The sequence below is a fragment of the Pipistrellus hanaki genome (assembly GCF_964339955.1).
Source record: "Pipistrellus hanaki genome assembly, chromosome: 8".
NCBI classification, from domain to species: domain Eukaryota; kingdom Metazoa; phylum Chordata; class Mammalia; order Chiroptera; family Vespertilionidae; genus Pipistrellus; species Pipistrellus hanaki.
The window spans coordinates 71286173-71304618 of NC_140510.1; the positions used below are offsets into that span (position 1 = coordinate 71286173).

At 43.1% G+C, this 18446-nt stretch overlaps 2 protein-coding genes across 4 annotated transcripts in view; one reads left to right on the top strand and one right to left on the bottom strand.

Moving 5' to 3' along the window:
• Window positions 1–5: 5 nt before the first annotated feature.
• HSPD1 (heat shock protein family D (Hsp60) member 1) lies at window positions 6–10097 on the bottom strand. Of its 2 annotated transcripts, none has more exons than XM_084893144.1 (12): window positions 9975–10097; window positions 8727–8903; window positions 7429–7681; window positions 6060–6142; window positions 5460–5555; window positions 4978–5071; window positions 4545–4713; window positions 2481–2580; window positions 1731–1976; window positions 1392–1566; window positions 720–898; window positions 6–622 (listed from the first exon to the last, which is right to left on the bottom strand). In XM_084893144.1, the coding sequence occupies exons 2-12, from the start codon at window positions 8898–8900 to the stop codon at window positions 470–472; spliced, it is 1722 nt and encodes a 573-aa protein (XP_084749270.1). In that variant the 5' UTR covers window positions 8901–8903; window positions 9975–10097; the 3' UTR covers window positions 6–469. The 2 variants fall into 2 exon arrangements, with proteins under 2 accessions (XP_084749270.1, XP_084749269.1); XM_084893143.1 differs by lacking the exon at window positions 9975–10097 and adding an exon at window positions 9760–9896.
• Window positions 10098–10257: 160 nt separating this feature from the next.
• Window positions 10258–18446, top strand: part of LOC311627039 (MOB-like protein phocein) — a 41879-nt gene continuing 33690 nt past the window's right edge. The window contains exons 1-4 of one of the 2 annotated variants that reach the window (XM_084893148.1): window positions 10281–10400; window positions 10940–11104; window positions 12066–12155; window positions 12252–12498. In XM_084893148.1, the coding sequence (XP_084749274.1) occupies window positions 10398–10400; window positions 10940–11104; window positions 12066–12155; window positions 12252–12302 (309 nt within the window). In that variant the 5' untranslated portion in view covers window positions 10281–10397 and the 3' untranslated portion in view covers window positions 12303–12498. Of the gene's footprint in view, window positions 10401–10939; window positions 11105–12065; window positions 12156–12251; window positions 12499–18446 lie in introns of those variants that run through there. The other variant, XM_084893149.1, reaches the window with a different exon arrangement.

Sequence of the window (18446 nt, forward strand, 5' to 3'; positions counted from 1 at the left end):
TTCAATGAACTTTAAACAAATTTTTATTACACAAAGGTCACATAATTGGATATTTCTCTACTTTGTACACAATTATTCTTACTCTCCACAGAAAGGCTGCTTCTTCACTTCTCATCGGGTGATGGCAAGCACTAAAATCCTGATTGTAGCAGAATAGTAGTAAACATGCCTCAGTGATTTACGTTGAAAGCAGTACATTGGTACATGGCTCTTGCACTTATCAGGAATGTACAAATGTATTTTTATTCAAAAATACAAAATAAATTATCCGTAGGCATGGACAATGACAGCAGTAAACCATTGTGTGTTGTCAACTGAAACCAGTAACTGATGGTTAGTGATTTTCTTGAACATCAGCCAGCCTTTTCTTCAGTCATTTCCTTCAACTGACTTCTCTGAAGTTATAGGTGAGGAGATGCCCTGAGCTTCCTCTCAGTTCTCAGTAAGACGGTAAAGCACTATTCCAGGGCTAGAACATGCCGCCTCCCATCCCTCCTCCCATTCCACCCATCCCACCCATCCCAGGGTCCTTCTCCTCTTTGGGAATTTCTGTGACCACAACTTCTGCTGTTGTTAACAGAGAGGCCACGCCAGCAGCATCCAGTAAAGCAGTTCTTACAACCTAGGAAAAGAGAGTTTCATAAATACCACCTTTTAATTAGTAAAAAATTAAAACAGGATTTATTAAAAGAATTTTTATAAAGTGATCAACTACTTACCTTAGTTGGATCAATGATTCCTTTTTCCACCATATTCACAAATTCTCCAAGCATGGCATCATAACCAAGTTCTGAGGAACTTTGCAAAATTTTCTCAACTATCAATGATCCCTCAACACCTGCATTCTTAGCAATGGTCATTGCAGGAATTTTTAGTGCCTTCTTAATAATTTCTATACCTATTAAAAAAAAAAAAAATTTAGCCAACTTAATTCTTTCTTTTATAAATATTACAACACAATTCAACTTGTGAGAGTACGGATATAGGCCAAATCATTTCCCTGAAAATGATGATACATTTTCATCTCTCGACATCAGTGCCATTGTACTTTTTTTTTTTTTTAAATATATTTTATTGATTTTTCAGAGAGGAGAGGGATAGAGAGTTAGAAACATCGATGAGAGAGAATCATTGATTAGCTGCCTCTTGCACACCCCCTACTGGGGATGTGCCCGCAACCAAGGTACATGCCCTTGACCGGAATCGAACCCGGGACCTTTCAGTCCGCAGGCCGACGCTCTACCGCTGAGCCAAACCGGTCCCGGCGCCATTGTACTTTTGTTATTCTGGAAATTGCTGTGATTTATTGTCCCATTTAGTGGGCAACATTTTTCTAACAGAAAGACTAACAACAGGCTGCAAATAAACTTAGTTGTAAGTTAACGTTTTACCAATTTTTTGATCTTCATTAGTTGGAGTTATTGAGTCCAAGGCTGGAATGCACCGAAGCAGGGCACAGCCCCCTCCCAGGACAATGCCTTCCTCCACAGCAGCGCGGGTGGCATTGAGGGCATCTGTGACTCTGTCTTTCTTCTCATTCACTTCAACATCACTTGTCCCACCAACCTGAAGATTACAATCAGCCCAGTTAGTATGGCTTCTCTGATTCAAGATGCTGACAGCCAAGAGTCATTAGCACCTAGTTTACTCAAAAGCTTAAATAATAAATATCTCCATGAGGAAGCTAATCCCCTGAATAAGAGCCCAAGAAATCAAGCATGACCTCTTACCTTCAAGACAGCTACCCCATCTGAGAGTTTGGCCAGGCGTTCATTCAGTTTTTCCTTTTCATATTCACTAGTTGTGCTATCTAACTGCTCGATGATTTCTTGAATACGTTTTTCAATCTGAGCCTTGTCACCTTTTCCTTTCAAGAGCATGGCATCATCTTTGGTCACAATGACCTCTCCAACTTTTCCTAGGTCATGAGGCTGAACGTCTTCTAGGTTGAGAGTCAATCCTTCTTCTCCAAATACCTACAAAAACATCGAAAAAGGAGGTGGTCTCAGTGATGGTTTTTCTATTATACTCAATGTTTATTAATAACACAGCATGCAGTGTCAATGAAGAAAAATATCTTGTTTTACTGTTATTTTTTGAAATGTGAGATTCTAAGACCACTGAATATTGTTTTATTGCATTTCCAATTTCTCACTTAATCCTCAATATTTGAGCTTTATGAGAGAAAAGCATAAACTCAGAAAATTCATCCAAGGACACCTTTTGGTGGAACCAGAACTCTTAAATCCCCTGTCTTTTTACTATATTCCTAAAGATAGGTATAGTCAATAAGGTCGAGAAGGGACTGTGACACAGCTTAACACAGCCTCCACCTCCCAGACATGCAACAGAAACAGAGATTAAGCAAGCAGTTCATTTGGCAGTTCTGTGATTGTAAAAAGTGTAAATTCTACATATTAACTTTAGACCTGGAAGTATAAGTAACATTCAGTAAACCACACCCTATTTATGAAACTTACGGCACCACCAGTAGCAATAGCCATGTCTTTAAGCTGGTTCTTCCTATTGTCCCCAAAACCTGGAGCTTTGACTGCTACAACCTGAAGACCAACTTTTAGCCTGTTAAGAACAGTAATTAATAAAAGTTAAGTTAAAAACAAAGGTAACTATTTCACAGACTGAAAATGAGAATAATCATTAAATTTGAGAGTCATCTAATCAGCACTTACCCCATGGGTTCTATATAGTATTAGATTAAGTTGTTATTAAAGTTTGAGCAGACAGTGTTCTTAATTTAGTGTCTTTTAATTTTTTTTAAATTAATTTACTGATTAAGGTAAAGTGCATTTTTAAATGTCAATATTGGTAACAGCAATTTGAACAGGTAATGAATATTTAGAATACAATACACAATCAAAGAAATGCCCCCTTTAGACCAGAACAAAAGGAATACACAGACATTAAGACAGCTGGTCTCTTTTATTAAAAAGCCAAAATAAAAATCAAAGTGGATCCCCTAACTGGTTTGGCTCAGTGGATAGAACTGAGCCTGCGAACTGAAGGGTCCCAGGTTCTTTTCGGTCAAGGGCATGTACTTTGGTTGTAGGCACATCCCCAGTATGGGGTGTGCAGGAGGCAACTCATCAATGTTTCTAACTCTCTATCCTTCTCCCTTGGTCTCTGTAAAAAATCAATAATATATATATTTTAAAGATAAATAAATCAGAGTGGATAAACTCTAATGATATGGCAAGTAAATCAGACATCCAACTTTTCAGCTACCAATAAAATGGCCCAATGAAAACTCTATAAGCCTACTGTTTTTGTTATGTTAAATTCCACAATCTCTAAGGCTTTTGTTAATAATCCAAAAAGCAAATCCAAGCTAACTATCATTCCAGGATAAGTAAACTCAGAGCTTCTGGATCAGGTCAGGGTGTGCAATCTCTAATGCATACATACCTATTTCATGTGTGCATTTCCATTAAAATAAAATTGGAAAATCCTATGTCTGATATACCTCATTTCTTACATTAAGAGTACATAATTTAGTAGTGACCTAAGATTCTATTTACAGCATTAACATTACCTGTCTTAAATTCAAAAGTAATGCATTAAACTATAGACTTAAAAAATTAAGCGAATAGACCTCATTTTATTTTGAGTGCCTATTTCTGGTTCTTTCTTTTTTTTTCAATATACTTTATTGACTTTTTTTTCAATATACTTTATTGACTTTTTACAGAGAGGAAGGGAGAGGGATAGAAAGCTAGAAACATCGACCAGCTGCCTCCTGCACACACACCCCCACCAGGGATGTGCCTGCAACCAATGTACATGCCCTTGACAGGAATAGAACCCGGGACCGTTCAGTCCGCAGGCCGACGCTCTATCCACTGAGCCAAACCGGTTTTGGCTAGTCACTCTTTAAAATTTCCTTTTGCCATGGCCAGGGTGGCTTAGTTGCTTGAGCATCATCCCATCATCCCATGCACAAAGAGGTTGCTGATTTGATTCCCAGTCAGGGCACATGGCCAGGCTGCAGGCTCCATCCAAGTAGGGAGCATGCAGGAGGCAATCTCTCATCAATGTTTCTATTTCCCTCTCTCTAAAAATCAATAAAAAAGAGTATTACATACACACATATAAATTCTCTTTTAACAGATAATGTAAAAACACTGCTGAATACACTTAGATCTGAAACTTTTGATTTGGCAGTTGTTTACTGATCTTTTCCCATGCAAAATTAGAATTGTGAACATAATTATCCAGAAAGTTTTTTCTTTAAAAAACTGAAAACAAAATTTAATCATTTACCTACAAAATAACTGTAAACACTTATAAAGATAGAAAGACACCACATACAAAATTAGGCTATGAGAAAGTTGCACAAAATATTAAGGACTTTAAGGCCCAATTAAAAAATACACCTCCATTCTAACTGGACTAAGGGTTCATGAAGCACACCTGTATTACACAGAACTCTAGATACAAACACAGTGGGTGGAGGCACACAATGGAGATTCCTAACATCAATATAAATTATTCATCTAGAAATGTAAACCAAATATCACTGCTATTACCTATTCAAAACGAGTGTACTGAGAGCTTCTCCATCAACATCTTCAGCAATTATGACCAGGGGCTTGCGGTGAGCATTGGCAATTTCAAGAGCAGGTACGATGGACTGAACACTAGAAATTTTCTTTTCACTCAAGAGAACGTATGCATCTTGGAATTCACATTTCTGACCTACAAAACAATGAATGTTTCAAACCAACTTTAGAACTTTAATATTCGGAAAACGACTGAAATTTATGTAATGGAAAGCTATAAATCAAAGTTCCATACACTTCACTAGTAAAAGTTCACGTTTTTCCTCCATTCCTTATGCTTTTTAATTTTAGTAACATACGAATTTATGTTTTCAGAGATATGATACCAACTAATGCCAACAGTCTGACACATAGCAAATAACATATTTTTAAAATATTTCCGTCATTGACTTGCTCTTACCTTTTGCTGTATTAATAAAGTATGGAGAAATATAACCTCGATCAAACTTCATGCCTTCGATAATTTCTAATTCATCATTCAGTGTTTTTCCATCCTATGAAAATAATCAGAGGAGCTGTATGAATTTCATTAAAGAAACACAAAAACTAACTACAGACCAGGCTAACCAGTTGACCCACATGTCTTACTTAAGGGATCCAGGTAGGAGTATGTAAATCCCCATGACATCCTACTCTACTGAAAAAATTCTCAGAATGCATATCTGAATTAACTTTTACAGCAGGAAGACAGTATCACTTATGTTAGGATGGACTCATTTCTGACAGCAAAGGCTAATAATTCACACAAAGTAGAGTTAGGAACTCTATTCTATATAGGTGCTGACAGTACACATGAAGGAGTAAAATAGAACACACTTTTAGAGACATATGGAAATGTTGTGCTGACATCTCATTTCAGGCTATCATGGAAAATACACTTGCCTTTACAGTGATGACTCCTTTCCTTCCAACCTTTTTCATTGCGTCAGAAATTATGTTGCCAATTTCTTGGTCTCCATTTGCAGAAATTGTAGCAACCTGAAACAATCAAGTTACCTTTCAAATTACAAGGTAAAGCTAGTGTTCTCCATCAAACCCCACCCCCTCCTTTTCCTATAACTTCCAAACGGATATATGTTGGGGGGGGGGGGGGGGGTAAATAGAGGAACGGGGACTTCGTTTTCAATTTATTATTTGGCTACATTATTTTCAAAAGACATGAAACAAACATGCAATTATTCACTAAACAAAAATAGTGAAGAGGCTGACTGCTTTATTTTGTTTTCCTTTGGCAAACATGGCAATACTGCAACACACACACAAATGAGTCTTACAGCATGCAGAAATAACATAGCAGCCCATTAAGACTCATATCATGACCACTGAATTATTTTTAAATTTATAGCAAACATTTAGTAAAAAAACTGCTTCCAATGTAGGTGATTAAGTAGTATTGTTATTCTGAAACTGGTCTGTGATTTCCATGAAATATTATTATTTATTTTTTTTACTTTACCACAAAATGTTATGAAAAATCCCTACCTGAGCTATTTCTTCAGGAGTTGTCACAGGTTTAGACTGCTTCTTAAGTTCAGAAATTACAGCATCTACTGCTAACATCACACCTGGGTCAAGAATAAACATCATTACAATCCTTATTCTCTTATGTCTATGTTACATAAAAATTGATTTATATAAATGTTTTCATGTCTTAGCCTACACAACTGCTTCTGTGCCAGAATTTTTCCAAATCCCATGGAGCTGGATGGCATGCACTGAAACAGGAACTTTAATCAAGTCCCACAATGCCAAAATATTTTGAAAATTATAGACTAAAAAAATCGAGGTGTATAATTTGCAAAAATCTAACCATTCAATTCATTCTGTATAAATCATTCCCAATCCAATGTGCCTCTGGAAGGGGCATGTGTGGGAGGCAATCAATTGATGTGCCTGTCACATGGATCTCTCTTCCCCCTTCCACTCTCTCTTAAAAAAAAAAAAAAAAAAAAAAAAAATCGCCGGGACCGGTTTGGCTCAGCCTGCAGACTGAAAGGTCCCGGGTTCGATTCCGATCAAGGGCATGTACCTTGGTTGCAGGCGCATCCTCAGTAGAGGGTGTGCAAGAGGCAGCTGATTGATGATTCTCTCTCATTCATGTTTCTAACTCTCTATCCCTCTCTCTCTCTTCCTCTCTGTGAAAAGTCAATAAAATATATTTTTTTTTAAAATCGATGGGAAAAATATCCTCACTCCTCTGGTGAGGACTCAAACTAAATAACAAATAGTGGTCTAGCTTCCTGAAACAAGCAATAATAAAGGAAATGAGACCAATAACAAAGTATGTGTTGTTAAGAGGTAAGAAAAGGCCCTGATCAGGTGTCTCGGTTGCCAAGGTTGCTGGTTCATTTCCTGATTAAGGCACATACAAGCAGCCAATGAATGCATAAATAAGTGGAGCAAAATCAATGTTTCTCAAATCAATTTAAAAAAAAGGAGAGAGAAGTAAAAATCTGCTTTAAAAAATCCTGTGACATCCTGGGTGATTTAGCTGCTTATTAGGCCCTTAGGCCCTACTGACTAAAGTAAAGCATCTGAACGGTTTAATCTCCCTCTGCTCTAATCCCCAGAAGTTTACTGTTTTCAAGGTACACAGCACACACTGTATCTTCCATTACAATTATTGACTTTCAGGATGGTGGGGGAGGTGTAAGGAAGATTGACAACAGGAAACGTCAGTCACATTTTCCTCCTTAACACCCTGCACAGTGCCCACCACCCCGCCAGGCATTCAATCACTATTTGCTGAAGGAATATCCAGCATGAGAATTTCTAGGAAGAGAAATAAGAATCCACTTCCTAATTTAATGTACAGTTCGAAACAATGCCTGATAATACAGAGCATTCCTACCTCTCCTGATTTCCACCGGGTTGGCACCTTTACTGATCTTCTCAAAGCCTTCCTTGGCGATGGAGCGTGCCAGCACAGTAGCAGTGGTAGTGCCATCCCCAGCCTCTTCGTTTGTATTATTGGCAACATCTTGAACAAGTCTGGCGCCAATGTTTTTATATTTATCTTTTAAGTCAATGGACTTTGCAACGGTCACACCATCCTTTGTTACTTTGGGACTTCCCCAGCTCTGTTCAATAATCACTGTTCTTCCCTGTAATTGCAGAGGGAAAAGTTACAGAACCACACACTTGAAAGCCTCAACATGTTACCAGATCTGCAGCATAAATCTCAAGGGCAAGTTCATCAATCTTCTTAGTTTACAGAGATCTTCCCGGCAACAGTAATCAGTTATGCTCCAATAAACTCATAAAAACTCAAAATATGAATCTCTTCACATTATTTACACAAAGTTTTCCCCAGTACCTGCTACCTTGAAAGTCATGTGAAAACTTACTTTTAACTTGCTTTAAAATGTAGTTATTTAAAATAGTAACTGCACGGTAAGCTCAGTACACTCTTGCAGAGTTATTGAACATTAAATCTCAAGTGTGGTGCAGAGTACTGGCAGCTTTTGATTTGAACCAAAGATGCTATTTGGAAGGCATGCTAATGCCTTATTTAAAAAAAAAAAATTCTTTATTGTTTAAAGTATTATATATGTCTCTTCTCAATGCCTTATTTATGCAGTTTGGATCACTTTGATATTTTAATTGTTTTCAAATTAAAATGAACCATCACTCACTCCACTGTGCACAACCTTCAAAGGCCTCTTCAACTTATTACCACTCACTCAGCAGTCTCATGTTAAGCGAGACAAAAATTTTCAATGTGCTTTGGAACAGAAGGGACAGCAGGAAAAAAGTAGGTAAAACTAGAACCTTCACAAACATAATTAAGTATTACAGGAACTAAGTACCATCCTTTCCTCTATGGTTGGTATTTACTGGAAACAATCCAAAATTTAACAAAAGCTGGCAAGCAAGGTTAACCCTACCTGGAGTTTAAGAATCCAGCTTAAACTCTGAGTTACCAATAGATTACATCAGACATTATACAAAATGAAGTGCCCCAAATTTAAGTTTTAAGACTCTTACATATAAGAAAAAAAAAAATTAACCATTAATGTGGAACTTACTATGTAACTTGGGTTTTCTCAAAAATGGATACCCACGTACTGTCCTCAGCATGACTATTTGTCATCAGTAAGATATTAACTCACAGAACTATAAATGACATTAAAATAGGAATACGGATACCTTTGGCCCCATAGTAACGGCGACAGCGTCGGCTAAAAGGTCTACACCTTGCAGCATTAAGGCTCGAGCCTCTGCACCAAATTTTACATCTTTGGCATAAGCCCGAGTGAGGTGAGGAGCCAGTGCCCTGGACACGGGCCTCATGTGGCGAAGGACTGTGTGTAATCGAAGCATTTTCTGGGGAGAGGAGGAAACAGGCATGTCAGCAGTTCATCACAACCCGCCCTCCCCGCTCCCCCGAGCCACCGAACAGTTAGATGTGAGCCGGGCTGACCTGGGCCCGCCACGATACCTGGGCCCCGGAAAGCGCCCCGGCCCCAGGACGCCGGGGACTAGCGCCAGGGCCGCCTCCACGCCTGCCCTACAGCACCCCAAATCCAACCCAGGGCCTACCCTGCAGCTACTGATAAAAACGTGTTCACCTTCCGCGGCTAAAATGGCCTTCAGGGCCACCCAACTCCCCACGGGCCCCTGAGACCCCGGGGAAGGAGCAGTCATGCACCGGCGGTCAGCGGAGTGAGACCATCCCTGACTCTGCAGAAACCTGAGCAAAACGTGTCCGTGAGCCCCGGCCAGGCCGCCCCACCGGCCGCCGCGGCCGGGCCACGCCGGCGGCCCCACGTGTCTTCCCCTCCGAACGCCCCGAGCAAGGTCAAGGGTGCGGGCGCCGCCCCCGCCCAGCCCGCGGGGCCCCAGCGAGTCCGCACGCGGCCGCGGCCCCTCTCCACGCAGCCCTGCAGGCGGCCGGCCGCGGGCTGGCTGCATCCGAAGGCCCCCGGGGTGCACCCCCACACACACCCCACACGCACCCCGGGCCAGCCCTCCCCCCCGCGCCGGCCCGGCGAGCGGTCCCCGCCGCACGTGACTGGCACCGCGTGGACCCGGCCCGACCCGCGAGGCCTGGGCCAGCCGATCCGAGCCTGCGGCGCCGGGGGGAACCCCGGGCTCTCCCGGGCCGGCCCGCCCAGGCCCCATTCCAGGAGCAGGAGGGCCGCTCCGGGGCCCGGGGCGCCGGGGAGAGGCGGCCGCGTACCTGCGGGGCAGCGGCAGGGCGTGCGGGCGGCGAGGCGGGCCGTCGGCGGCGAGTGAGGGACAGAGTGCAGGGCGCGCACGGCAATGAGCAGCGCCCCTCCCTCCGCGCTCCCCGCCCCGCGGCCACGCGTGCGCGGGCGCCGCCCCCGCCTCCCGGCGGCCCCGGCCCCGGCCCGGCAATCGGCACGGCGGCGCGCAGGCCCCGCCCCTGCCTACCCGCGCGGGGACCCGGCCGGCGGCCCCAGCCTTCTCGGCCGACTTAGGCTAGTTCTGGGGCGGCGCTCGCTTCTAGAACGTTCCGGAAGGGGCTGCGCTCTCTGTGGGTCAAGGGTCACGTGACGTCACTTCCGGGAGAGGGCCCGCGGGGAGCGTCCTTTCCCCGGGGCAGGCGGCCTGGAAAAGCCTAGAAAGAGCTCCCCTTTTCTTCCGCCTCCCGGTCGCCGCGGAAGTGGGCCGAGCCGAGGCCTCGGGGCGAATCGCGGCGCGCGGCGCGGCTGCCGCCCTCCGGGGGGCGGGGCGGCGGGGCGGCGCCTGCGCGCTGGGCGCCTCGGGCTCACGTGGCCAGCGGCGGCGGCGGCTCTCTCCTTGCGGCCGCGGCGCGACAGCGGAGCACAGGTGGCTGCGGCGGCGGTCGGAGTCATGGTGAGACCCGCGTGGGCACCGGCCGGCCCGGGGCGTGGGCAGCCCGGACGGTTCTCGTTGGCTTGGGGAAGGCGTCCCTCGGGGACCCGCACCTGCCCGAAACCTGGGGTCGCCGGGCCCCCCGACCTTTCCCTCCGCCCAGGGCTCCTTGCACGCGCGTGTGCAGCGGGCGTGGGTCTGCGGGGCGGGAACCGGGGCGCGCGCGCGTCCGCCCTCCCGCTGCCCTCCTGCAGGGCCTTCGCGGATGGGCAGGGTCGGGGTGAAAGCATGGTCTCGGGCGGCGAGGTGGACTTCAGTGTCCGCCGAAGACGTCCTGAGCCGGGAAGGGAGATGTTTGACCTTGGAATAAACGAGGGTAGCCTTTTACTGCTCGCCCTGCAGAGGGGAGGGGGCCTGGACGGGGAAAGGAGGGGGGACAGGCTGTATACAGGCTTCCTGCGTCCTCTCCGGGGCCACGCGGTGCGTTAGCCGCGGCATGGCCCGGGCACTACGTGGTCGCGTGCTGTGGCTTCAGATCGGGACCCTCTCCTCCCCTCCAGGCAGGACAGGCCTTTAGGAAGTTCCTCCCCCTCTTCGACCGAGTCCTGGTGGAGAGGTGCGCCGCGGAAACGGTCACCAAGGGCGGCATCATGCTTCCAGAAAAGGCGCAAGGAAAAGTATTGCATGCCACAGTGGTCGCTGTTGGATCGGGCTCCAAAGGAAAGGTAAGCGGGAGCCACGTTGGGACTGTTATGTATGAGTGGCGGAAAGAAAACCAAATTCTTGGTGGTTATTAAAAGTAGCCTTTTCAGGAGCTTGTATTGTTTCGGGTCGTTTCCTTAGTTCATCACGTCTGATCTGGCCCTTGAATGAAAATGATTGTAAAATGAAATTGCTCGTTTTATGTGGAAGGTTCGAGAATATGAAAACAAAATGATGCTTTACTATTGCTGAAGGAGGGCTTTTAAGAATCGGTCTCATCTCTAACTCCGAAATTGCCCTGCCTAACCCACTAACCACCGTTTTACCTTCTGTGGCTCACCTGTGAAACGAACAGGTTGGACTGTTCCGGTTAACTGGTTAGATCTCCCCGAGGGTCACCCAGAATACACCAATAATGCCCTTGGGGTCAAATATGTGAACTGTATTGTTGCAAGTTGCCTCCAAGAAAGTTCTAGCAAGGAGCCAGGAATAGGAAGCCTTTAGGAAGTGAGCCCTGTGTTTCAGTCCCTCTCTCCAGATCTATTTTTGAGAAAAGGAAATGGAATCCCAAAAGCAGTATGTTCCAACTCAGGACATTTTTCTTACATTTTTGAATGCTGAATTTAAACATGATCGCGTATATATGGTTTTAAAAACTGGCTTGTTTCAAACGGTCCATAGGTTATGTTAATATTTAACCATTAAAAAGTTAGCTAAAGTTAGCTTTTTCCCTGTATAACTTCTGGAACTTGTACACTGAAATCAGGTTTTAGTTTAAGCCACCGTGTGGGCATTGTTTCAACATGTAACTAACTCTCCAGTGATACTTGGAGTGAAGAACTACAGTTGTAGTTATCATATCACTTCACTATCAAGTCCTTTTCCAACAATTGGTTTGAGTGAGCACATTTGATTAACCACAGTTAGGTGTGAATGTTCGGTGGGCTACATGTCTTTGCTAATGCATATCCTTATTTTCTTAAGGGTGGAGAGGTTCAACCCGTTAGCGTGAAGGTTGGAGATAAAGTTCTCCTTCCAGAATATGGAGGCACCAAAGTAGTTATAGATGACAAGGTATGTAAACTTAATATATTTCCTTAAGAACTTAGTAATTTTAAAAAGTTACCTGTTTGCTATTTTTTTCTTACCTAATGGTTTCTCTATTTGCAGGACTATTTCTTATTTAGAGACGGTGACATTCTTGGAAAGTATGTAGACTGAAATAAATCACTATTGAACTGGCATCATGTGAAGCTGCCCATTCCATTGAAGTTCTGAAATCTTTCATCATGTAAATAATTTCCGTGTCTCTTTTATAATAAACTAATGATATCTAAACTGATGACATCCAGTGTCTCTTAAAATTTAGTTTCTCTGTACTGATATAAACATTTCCAAATAAAAATATATAAATGGTTTTAGGGTTCTCTAGTTTATGCTTTTTTTTTTTTTTTTCTTAAGTAATCTGCAGAGAATTCTGGGAAATGGCTTCAATTTTCACATTGAATGTATCCTTACTGCATAAATATTTGCTACTGACACAAAGCCATGGATTTACAGTTACATTTCTTTGAGAGGAAATAGGCACTTATTTGAGATGTAAAAGAAAAGAATCCATTGACATAAAAAACATCCAAACCTATAAGAATTGATACTCCCAGAATGGTAGTTTGCCGGGTTTTTTTTTAATGCATTGGAGAATAAGGAAGATTACATGCAGGTGGGAGAAGGCTAGGTGGGGATTGGATTACAGAATAGTTAAGACTGCCCTTGAGGGTGGTTGGCTTTGGAGGGGAGTTTGAAAAGAAGCATTTCAAAGGTGTGTGGACCTATTTAGTTGCGCAGAAACAAGACAGGGCTTGCTTAGGCAAAGATACACTTTCTTCCTACTATATGCCTGGGGTGTGACTGCCCACCATGACCTGCCCAGTTAGGAGTTTATGAACAGATCACCTTGTGAGATTTGCCATAGAACCATTTTTCTGTCCACAAAGCTGTTATACACTCATTCAGACAGAAACCCAAATGTTCCAAAAGGTGAACAGAAGGAAGGAATTTCTGCAGGTGCAGGAAAGCGAACAGTGATGCTAATTCTAAAGAATGTGAGGGGTATGATGTCTGCTTTTTGGTAGCTTTGCAAACGGTTTGGAACAAAAGCTGCTTTGGGCCCGGTACAAAGACTAATTTGCCCACTTGGAACATTCTAAAGGGCTGAAGAGTAAGACGTAAGGCAGTTCCACTGGGATGGCAGCTTCAACCTCTAAAAGTACCTCCATTTATATTTTCACATGTTACAGACTAGTGAGGTGAGCTGGGGAGGGCACTGCCACAGGCACTGGAGCCACTGCATAGAGAATCATTGGAGGCGTTTATGGGCCAGATTGAGAACTGCATCCCTCACTAGTGTTGGTCAGAGATTCCAGAGTGATGTAAAATTTCACTCCTGGAAGAGGCTGAACCATGAAAATGTCTAAGAAGCATTTTAAAGTCAACAGGCCTTGGCCAGATAGCTCACTTGGTTAGCGCCATAGTCCTATGCCAAGGTTGCTGGTTCAGTCCCTGGTCAGGGCACATACAAGAAGTAACCAATGACTATACAAATAACTGGACTAACAAATCAATGTTTCCCTCTAAAAAATAAATATATATATATATATATGTATATATATATATATATATATATATATATATATATAGCCAACTAGCAACCTAACCTAACTATATATAACAAGCTTATATTGAACTATAATTCATTTGTGGGACCTAGTGTCATTTTTAAGTTTTATATTTAGAAAAATTTAATGAACATTTCCAGTTTTTAAATGTTAATACAGGAGGGGGCAGGGAGGACGGGAGCAGGCTGGAAGAGGTTAATGGGGGAAAGGAGGATCTGTGATACTTTGTTAACGAAAAAAAAGAACCATTCAAACCTGTAAAGAATTTTAGTGAGTTTATTTGGGCCAAACTGTCGACTTATGCTGGGAAGCAGAACCTCAATAAATTGAGATAATGCTCCGGGTTACATCTGTATTTATACATTGCAATCAAAGGAGGGACATAGGTGGGTTGCATGGAATCCATTGGTAATGGATTAAGGAGATGGGCTAAAGCAAAGCGGTGGAAAACATTTGGAATTGGATAAAAAGTAAATGATAGACACATACTTAGGTGAGTGCAGGAACAATTAACATGATAATGAAGGAATTTGTGATATCTGTTCCGGCACCCACTTTTGGTTGTGCCCCAGGGGCTCCAGAAAAAGGAAAGTTACCAGACATCTCACAGATACGTTATCTTAGAGGCAAAAAGGCTAAAGAAGATCTAAGTTCATCTTTGTCATGGAAAATATCGGCCTAGCACATGACTGCCCACTATAACCTGTTTATGGTTAAATATTTAATTTTCAGACCATCTTTTGTGGTTTTTTTAGGTCTCTGAGTTTGCAAGACTGCCCCGCAGGCCTCCCCTGAGCTTGTTAGCACACTTTTGTCCACACTTTCAACCATAAAGATTAAAAGAAAAAGGTTAACACTACCACATAATTTGGCCAAAAAAACCCAATTCAAATATATAACAGTGACCACTGGCTGAGTGCCTTCTATATGCCGGCATGGGCACTGCGTGATAAAAACTACAGTTAACACTTCAGGAGCATTTGCTAGGTTCTGGCTTCTGTGGCAGGTACTTTGTGTTTATCAATTGGTTTAATCTTTCAACAACCCTATGAGCTAGGCTGCTATCACTCTCATCTTGTCCCTGAGGAAGGGGAGGCACAGAGGGGTTAAGAGATAGCCAAGATCACCTAGTAGGAAGTGGCAAAGCCAAGATTTAGATTTAGGTGGTCAGCTGCTACTGTTTAAAACTTCATCCTCTATGGACTTTGCTACTGTTGTCAGCTAATTCTAAGCCCTCGGTACACATTTCAATCCTGGTGGTAACCACTGTGGCATGGGAAGTGTGCGTGTGTGTGTGCGTGTGTGTGTGTGTGTGTGTGTGTGTGTGTGTGTGTAAATGTCTGGCAATTAGTAGGTATCTAATACATAGTTGGTTGAGTTTTTAACAAATAGGAAACTGAGTCACAGAACTGCATAAATAGCTTGATTTAGCTATAGTAGCTAGGGAGAATTCAGATGTGAACCCAGACAATCCTACTCCAGTTGATTACCACCCCCTAAAATCAGCTATGAGCTGTTTCTGTGTTGGTGATCAAATTTATTTAAGGTTCTTATAAACTAGTCTGATCCCGTCTTAAAAATTATGTCCCAAAAAGTAAAAAGCAAAAAACTGTGTCCCATATTTTCCTTGTAAAATTGAAATCTAAAGGAAGTTGTAAATGGCATGGAATATGGTCTCAACTTCTGATAATGCTCCTAACAGTAAAGTAGTAAGTGTAGGTATTTGCATTTATGTGCAAGGCATTTCGTGGCATTTGTTATACTGAGGGTTAACTTTTGTTTAGGTACAAGAATTATGATTAAAAGCTCTATTTTTACAGCACCCAAGTGGGTCATCAGTTTCCTACCGTGCAAAGCTAGATAAAGGGCTTTGCAGATCCTAACCTTGTAAGCTCCGGTTTCGCTCTGTTATCAGTGAGAAAGCTGAGTGGGAAGAGATGAAGAAACTTGTTCAAGGCCATGGGGCTGCTAACTTGCAGAGTTAGGAATCTAGGCCAAAGGCCCTGGCTTTCCCATGATCCCCCCAATGTTTTCTGAAGACCCAAGTAAATGAAAGAGTTTTGAGATCTAAGATGACAGTTTCCACATCTTGGTTCATCCAAACCTGGTGTGCTTAAAATTTCAGAGCTCTATTCACAACCTGAATCAGAAAGATGAGAAAATTTAAAAACTTTTTTTTTTTTCAGCACAGAAGTAGTTCTGTTATGCTTGTTTAGCAGAATTGGTAAAGAAATAATTTTATGCCGAAATCAGTTTGGCTCAGTGGTAGAGCCTCGGTCTGCGGACTCGGGGGTCCAGGGTTCGATTCCGGTCAAGGGCATGTGCGTGGTTGCGGGCACATCCCCGGTGGAGGGTGTGCAGGAGGCAGCTGGTCGGTGTTTCTCTCTCATTGACCTTTCTAGCTCTCTATCTCTTTCCCTTCCTCTCTGTAATAAATCAATAAAAATATATTTAAAAAAAGATAATTTTATGCTGAGATTATATTGGGAGTAGGCAAAAAATTGTGGCATGAGAAAGGCCAAAAATAAGGGTATCGGGGGCATGGGATCAGGTTTCAGAACAATATGCTATGTACTGTTTATTCAACAGAAAAATAATGATGGTAAAAGGTAAACGAGGTATAACTCTAACTGGAATTTCCATAATATACTTTTTGAGCGCTTGCCAGGCACTTGTGCTGGCACTTAACGTGTCGTCTTGCTCAATTGTAATCATAGCAGCCCTGTGAGGCCGTTCCTCTTTGCCTCAGGGGTGAAAGGTACAGAGAAGTAGAGGAACTTGTTCAAGGTGACAGAAGTTTTAAGTCATGGGTGGGAATTGAACTCAGGTGGGAATTGAACTCAGGTTTGTCTGCCTTCCACTATTCTACACACTCAAAAAATGGGAAACTGAAAATAAAGTTACCCAGGGAACTATTCTATTGTGCAAGTATTATCATTATTAAGATTATGGGCTTTTTCTTCTATTGTTTCAGAAAATACGTTACAAAAATATCTTATTTTTAAAAATGGGAAATAGGATTTTATTTTTTATTTCATTGTGGCAAGAACACTTAATATGAGATGTACCCTCAATAGGTTTTTTAAAAATCCTCACTAGAGGATATTTTTCCATTGCTTTTTCAGAGAGAGCGAAAGGGAGAGAGGGAGGAACAGAGAGAGAAACAGAAGCATAGATGTGAAAGAGATGCATCGACTGGTTGCCTCCAGCACATGCCCCCTGACCAGGGCATAGGGAGCAAACCAGAAACCCAGGCACCTGTCCTTGACCAGGAATTGAATTTGAGACTCTTCAATGCAAGGGCTGGCACTCTAAGCATTGTGCAAAACTGGTCAGGACTACCCTCAATAGATTTTTAACTGTAATATTGTGGATTATAGGCACATTGTTGAACAACAGATATCTAGAACTTTTTCATCTTGCTTAACTGAAACATTATGTCAATTAACTTTCTGTTTCCTCCCCCCCTTCCCTGGCAACCAGCATTCTACTATTTGCTTCTGAGTTTGACTACTTTATTTTCTTTTTCAAATATATTGTTTATAGATTTCAGAGAGGAAGAGAGAGGGAGAGAGAGATAGAAACATCAATGATGAGAGAGAATCATTGGCCCTAGCTGTTTGGCTCAATGGATAGAGTGTCTGCCTGTGGACTGAAAGGTCCCAGGTTTGATTCTGTCAAGGGCACATGCTTGGGTTGCAGGCTTGATCCCCAGGAGGGAGCGTACAGGAGGCAGCCAGTCAATGATGATCTCTCATTGATGTTTCTATCTCTCTCTCCTTCACCCTTCCTCTCTAAAATCAATTAAAAAAAATTTTTTTTAAACATTAAAAAGAGAGAGAGAGAGAGAGAGAGAGAGAGAGAGAGGGAATATCTTGGGTTGGCTGCCTCCTGCACACCCCACACTGGGGACTGAGCCCACAACCCAGGCATGTGCCCTGGCCAAAAATGGAATGGTGACCTCCTGGTACATAGGTTGACATTCAGCCACTGAGCCACACCAGTCAGGCAAGAGTTTGACTATTTTAGATACTGACCTCATGTAAGGGGACTCAGGCAGTATTTGACGTATGGTTGGCTTTTCTCACTTAGCACAGTGTGCTCAAGGTTCATCCATGTTTTCACATGACAGGGTTTCACATATATTCCCCCTAAAATGTATGCACACTTTTAACAGCTGATAGCTCAATTTTGAAAATGAAATGTATTTTAATAGATACTGCCATTATAATTATTCAGTGTGCATACATTTTTTGGGACACCATATATGTATTGGTTTATGACCATAATGACCAGTTGCTATGACGCCCACTGTGGCCAGCAAACCAGCCCCATTGGGTACATATGTCTCCTTTTTTCCCAATTGACCCAAGAGCTCTCTACATGGTTAGCTGAGGCTGATCCCTGGCCAGCATTGCAGCTTTACTTATTCCTCTGCTCAAACCTGCCCTTTTCCCATTCTTCCCAGTTTCTGTTCTCAAAACTATCCTTTAATAAGTACTGCCCACTACTGGATTCTCCTAACTGGATCAAGGGCAGGGCAGGTTGGCCAAATGCCCACCCCCTTCCCCCCTGACCAGCCCCGCCCCCCATCAGCCTGCCCCTGATTACCCCTTACCCCAATAGGGGGCCAGCCGGCCCACCAAACTCCTGCAGCCCCTCCCCCTGCCTGGTCTCACCCCAGATAGGC

Bases quoted from the DNA above. Each gene is read 5' to 3' on its own strand.
- HSPD1 (XM_084893144.1), bottom strand. From the start codon at position 8,900: ATGCTTCGATTACACACAGTCCTTCGCCACATGAGGCCCGTGTCCAGG. The intron at 7,682-8,726 runs GTATCCGTATTC...CTGCAATTACAG, and splicing joins CCGTTACTATGGGGCCAAAG to GGAAGAACAGTGATTATTGA. The intron at 1,567-1,730 runs GTAAGAGGTCAT...TGTAATCTTCAG, and splicing joins ATGGGGTAGCTGTCTTGAAG to GTTGGTGGGACAAGTGATGT.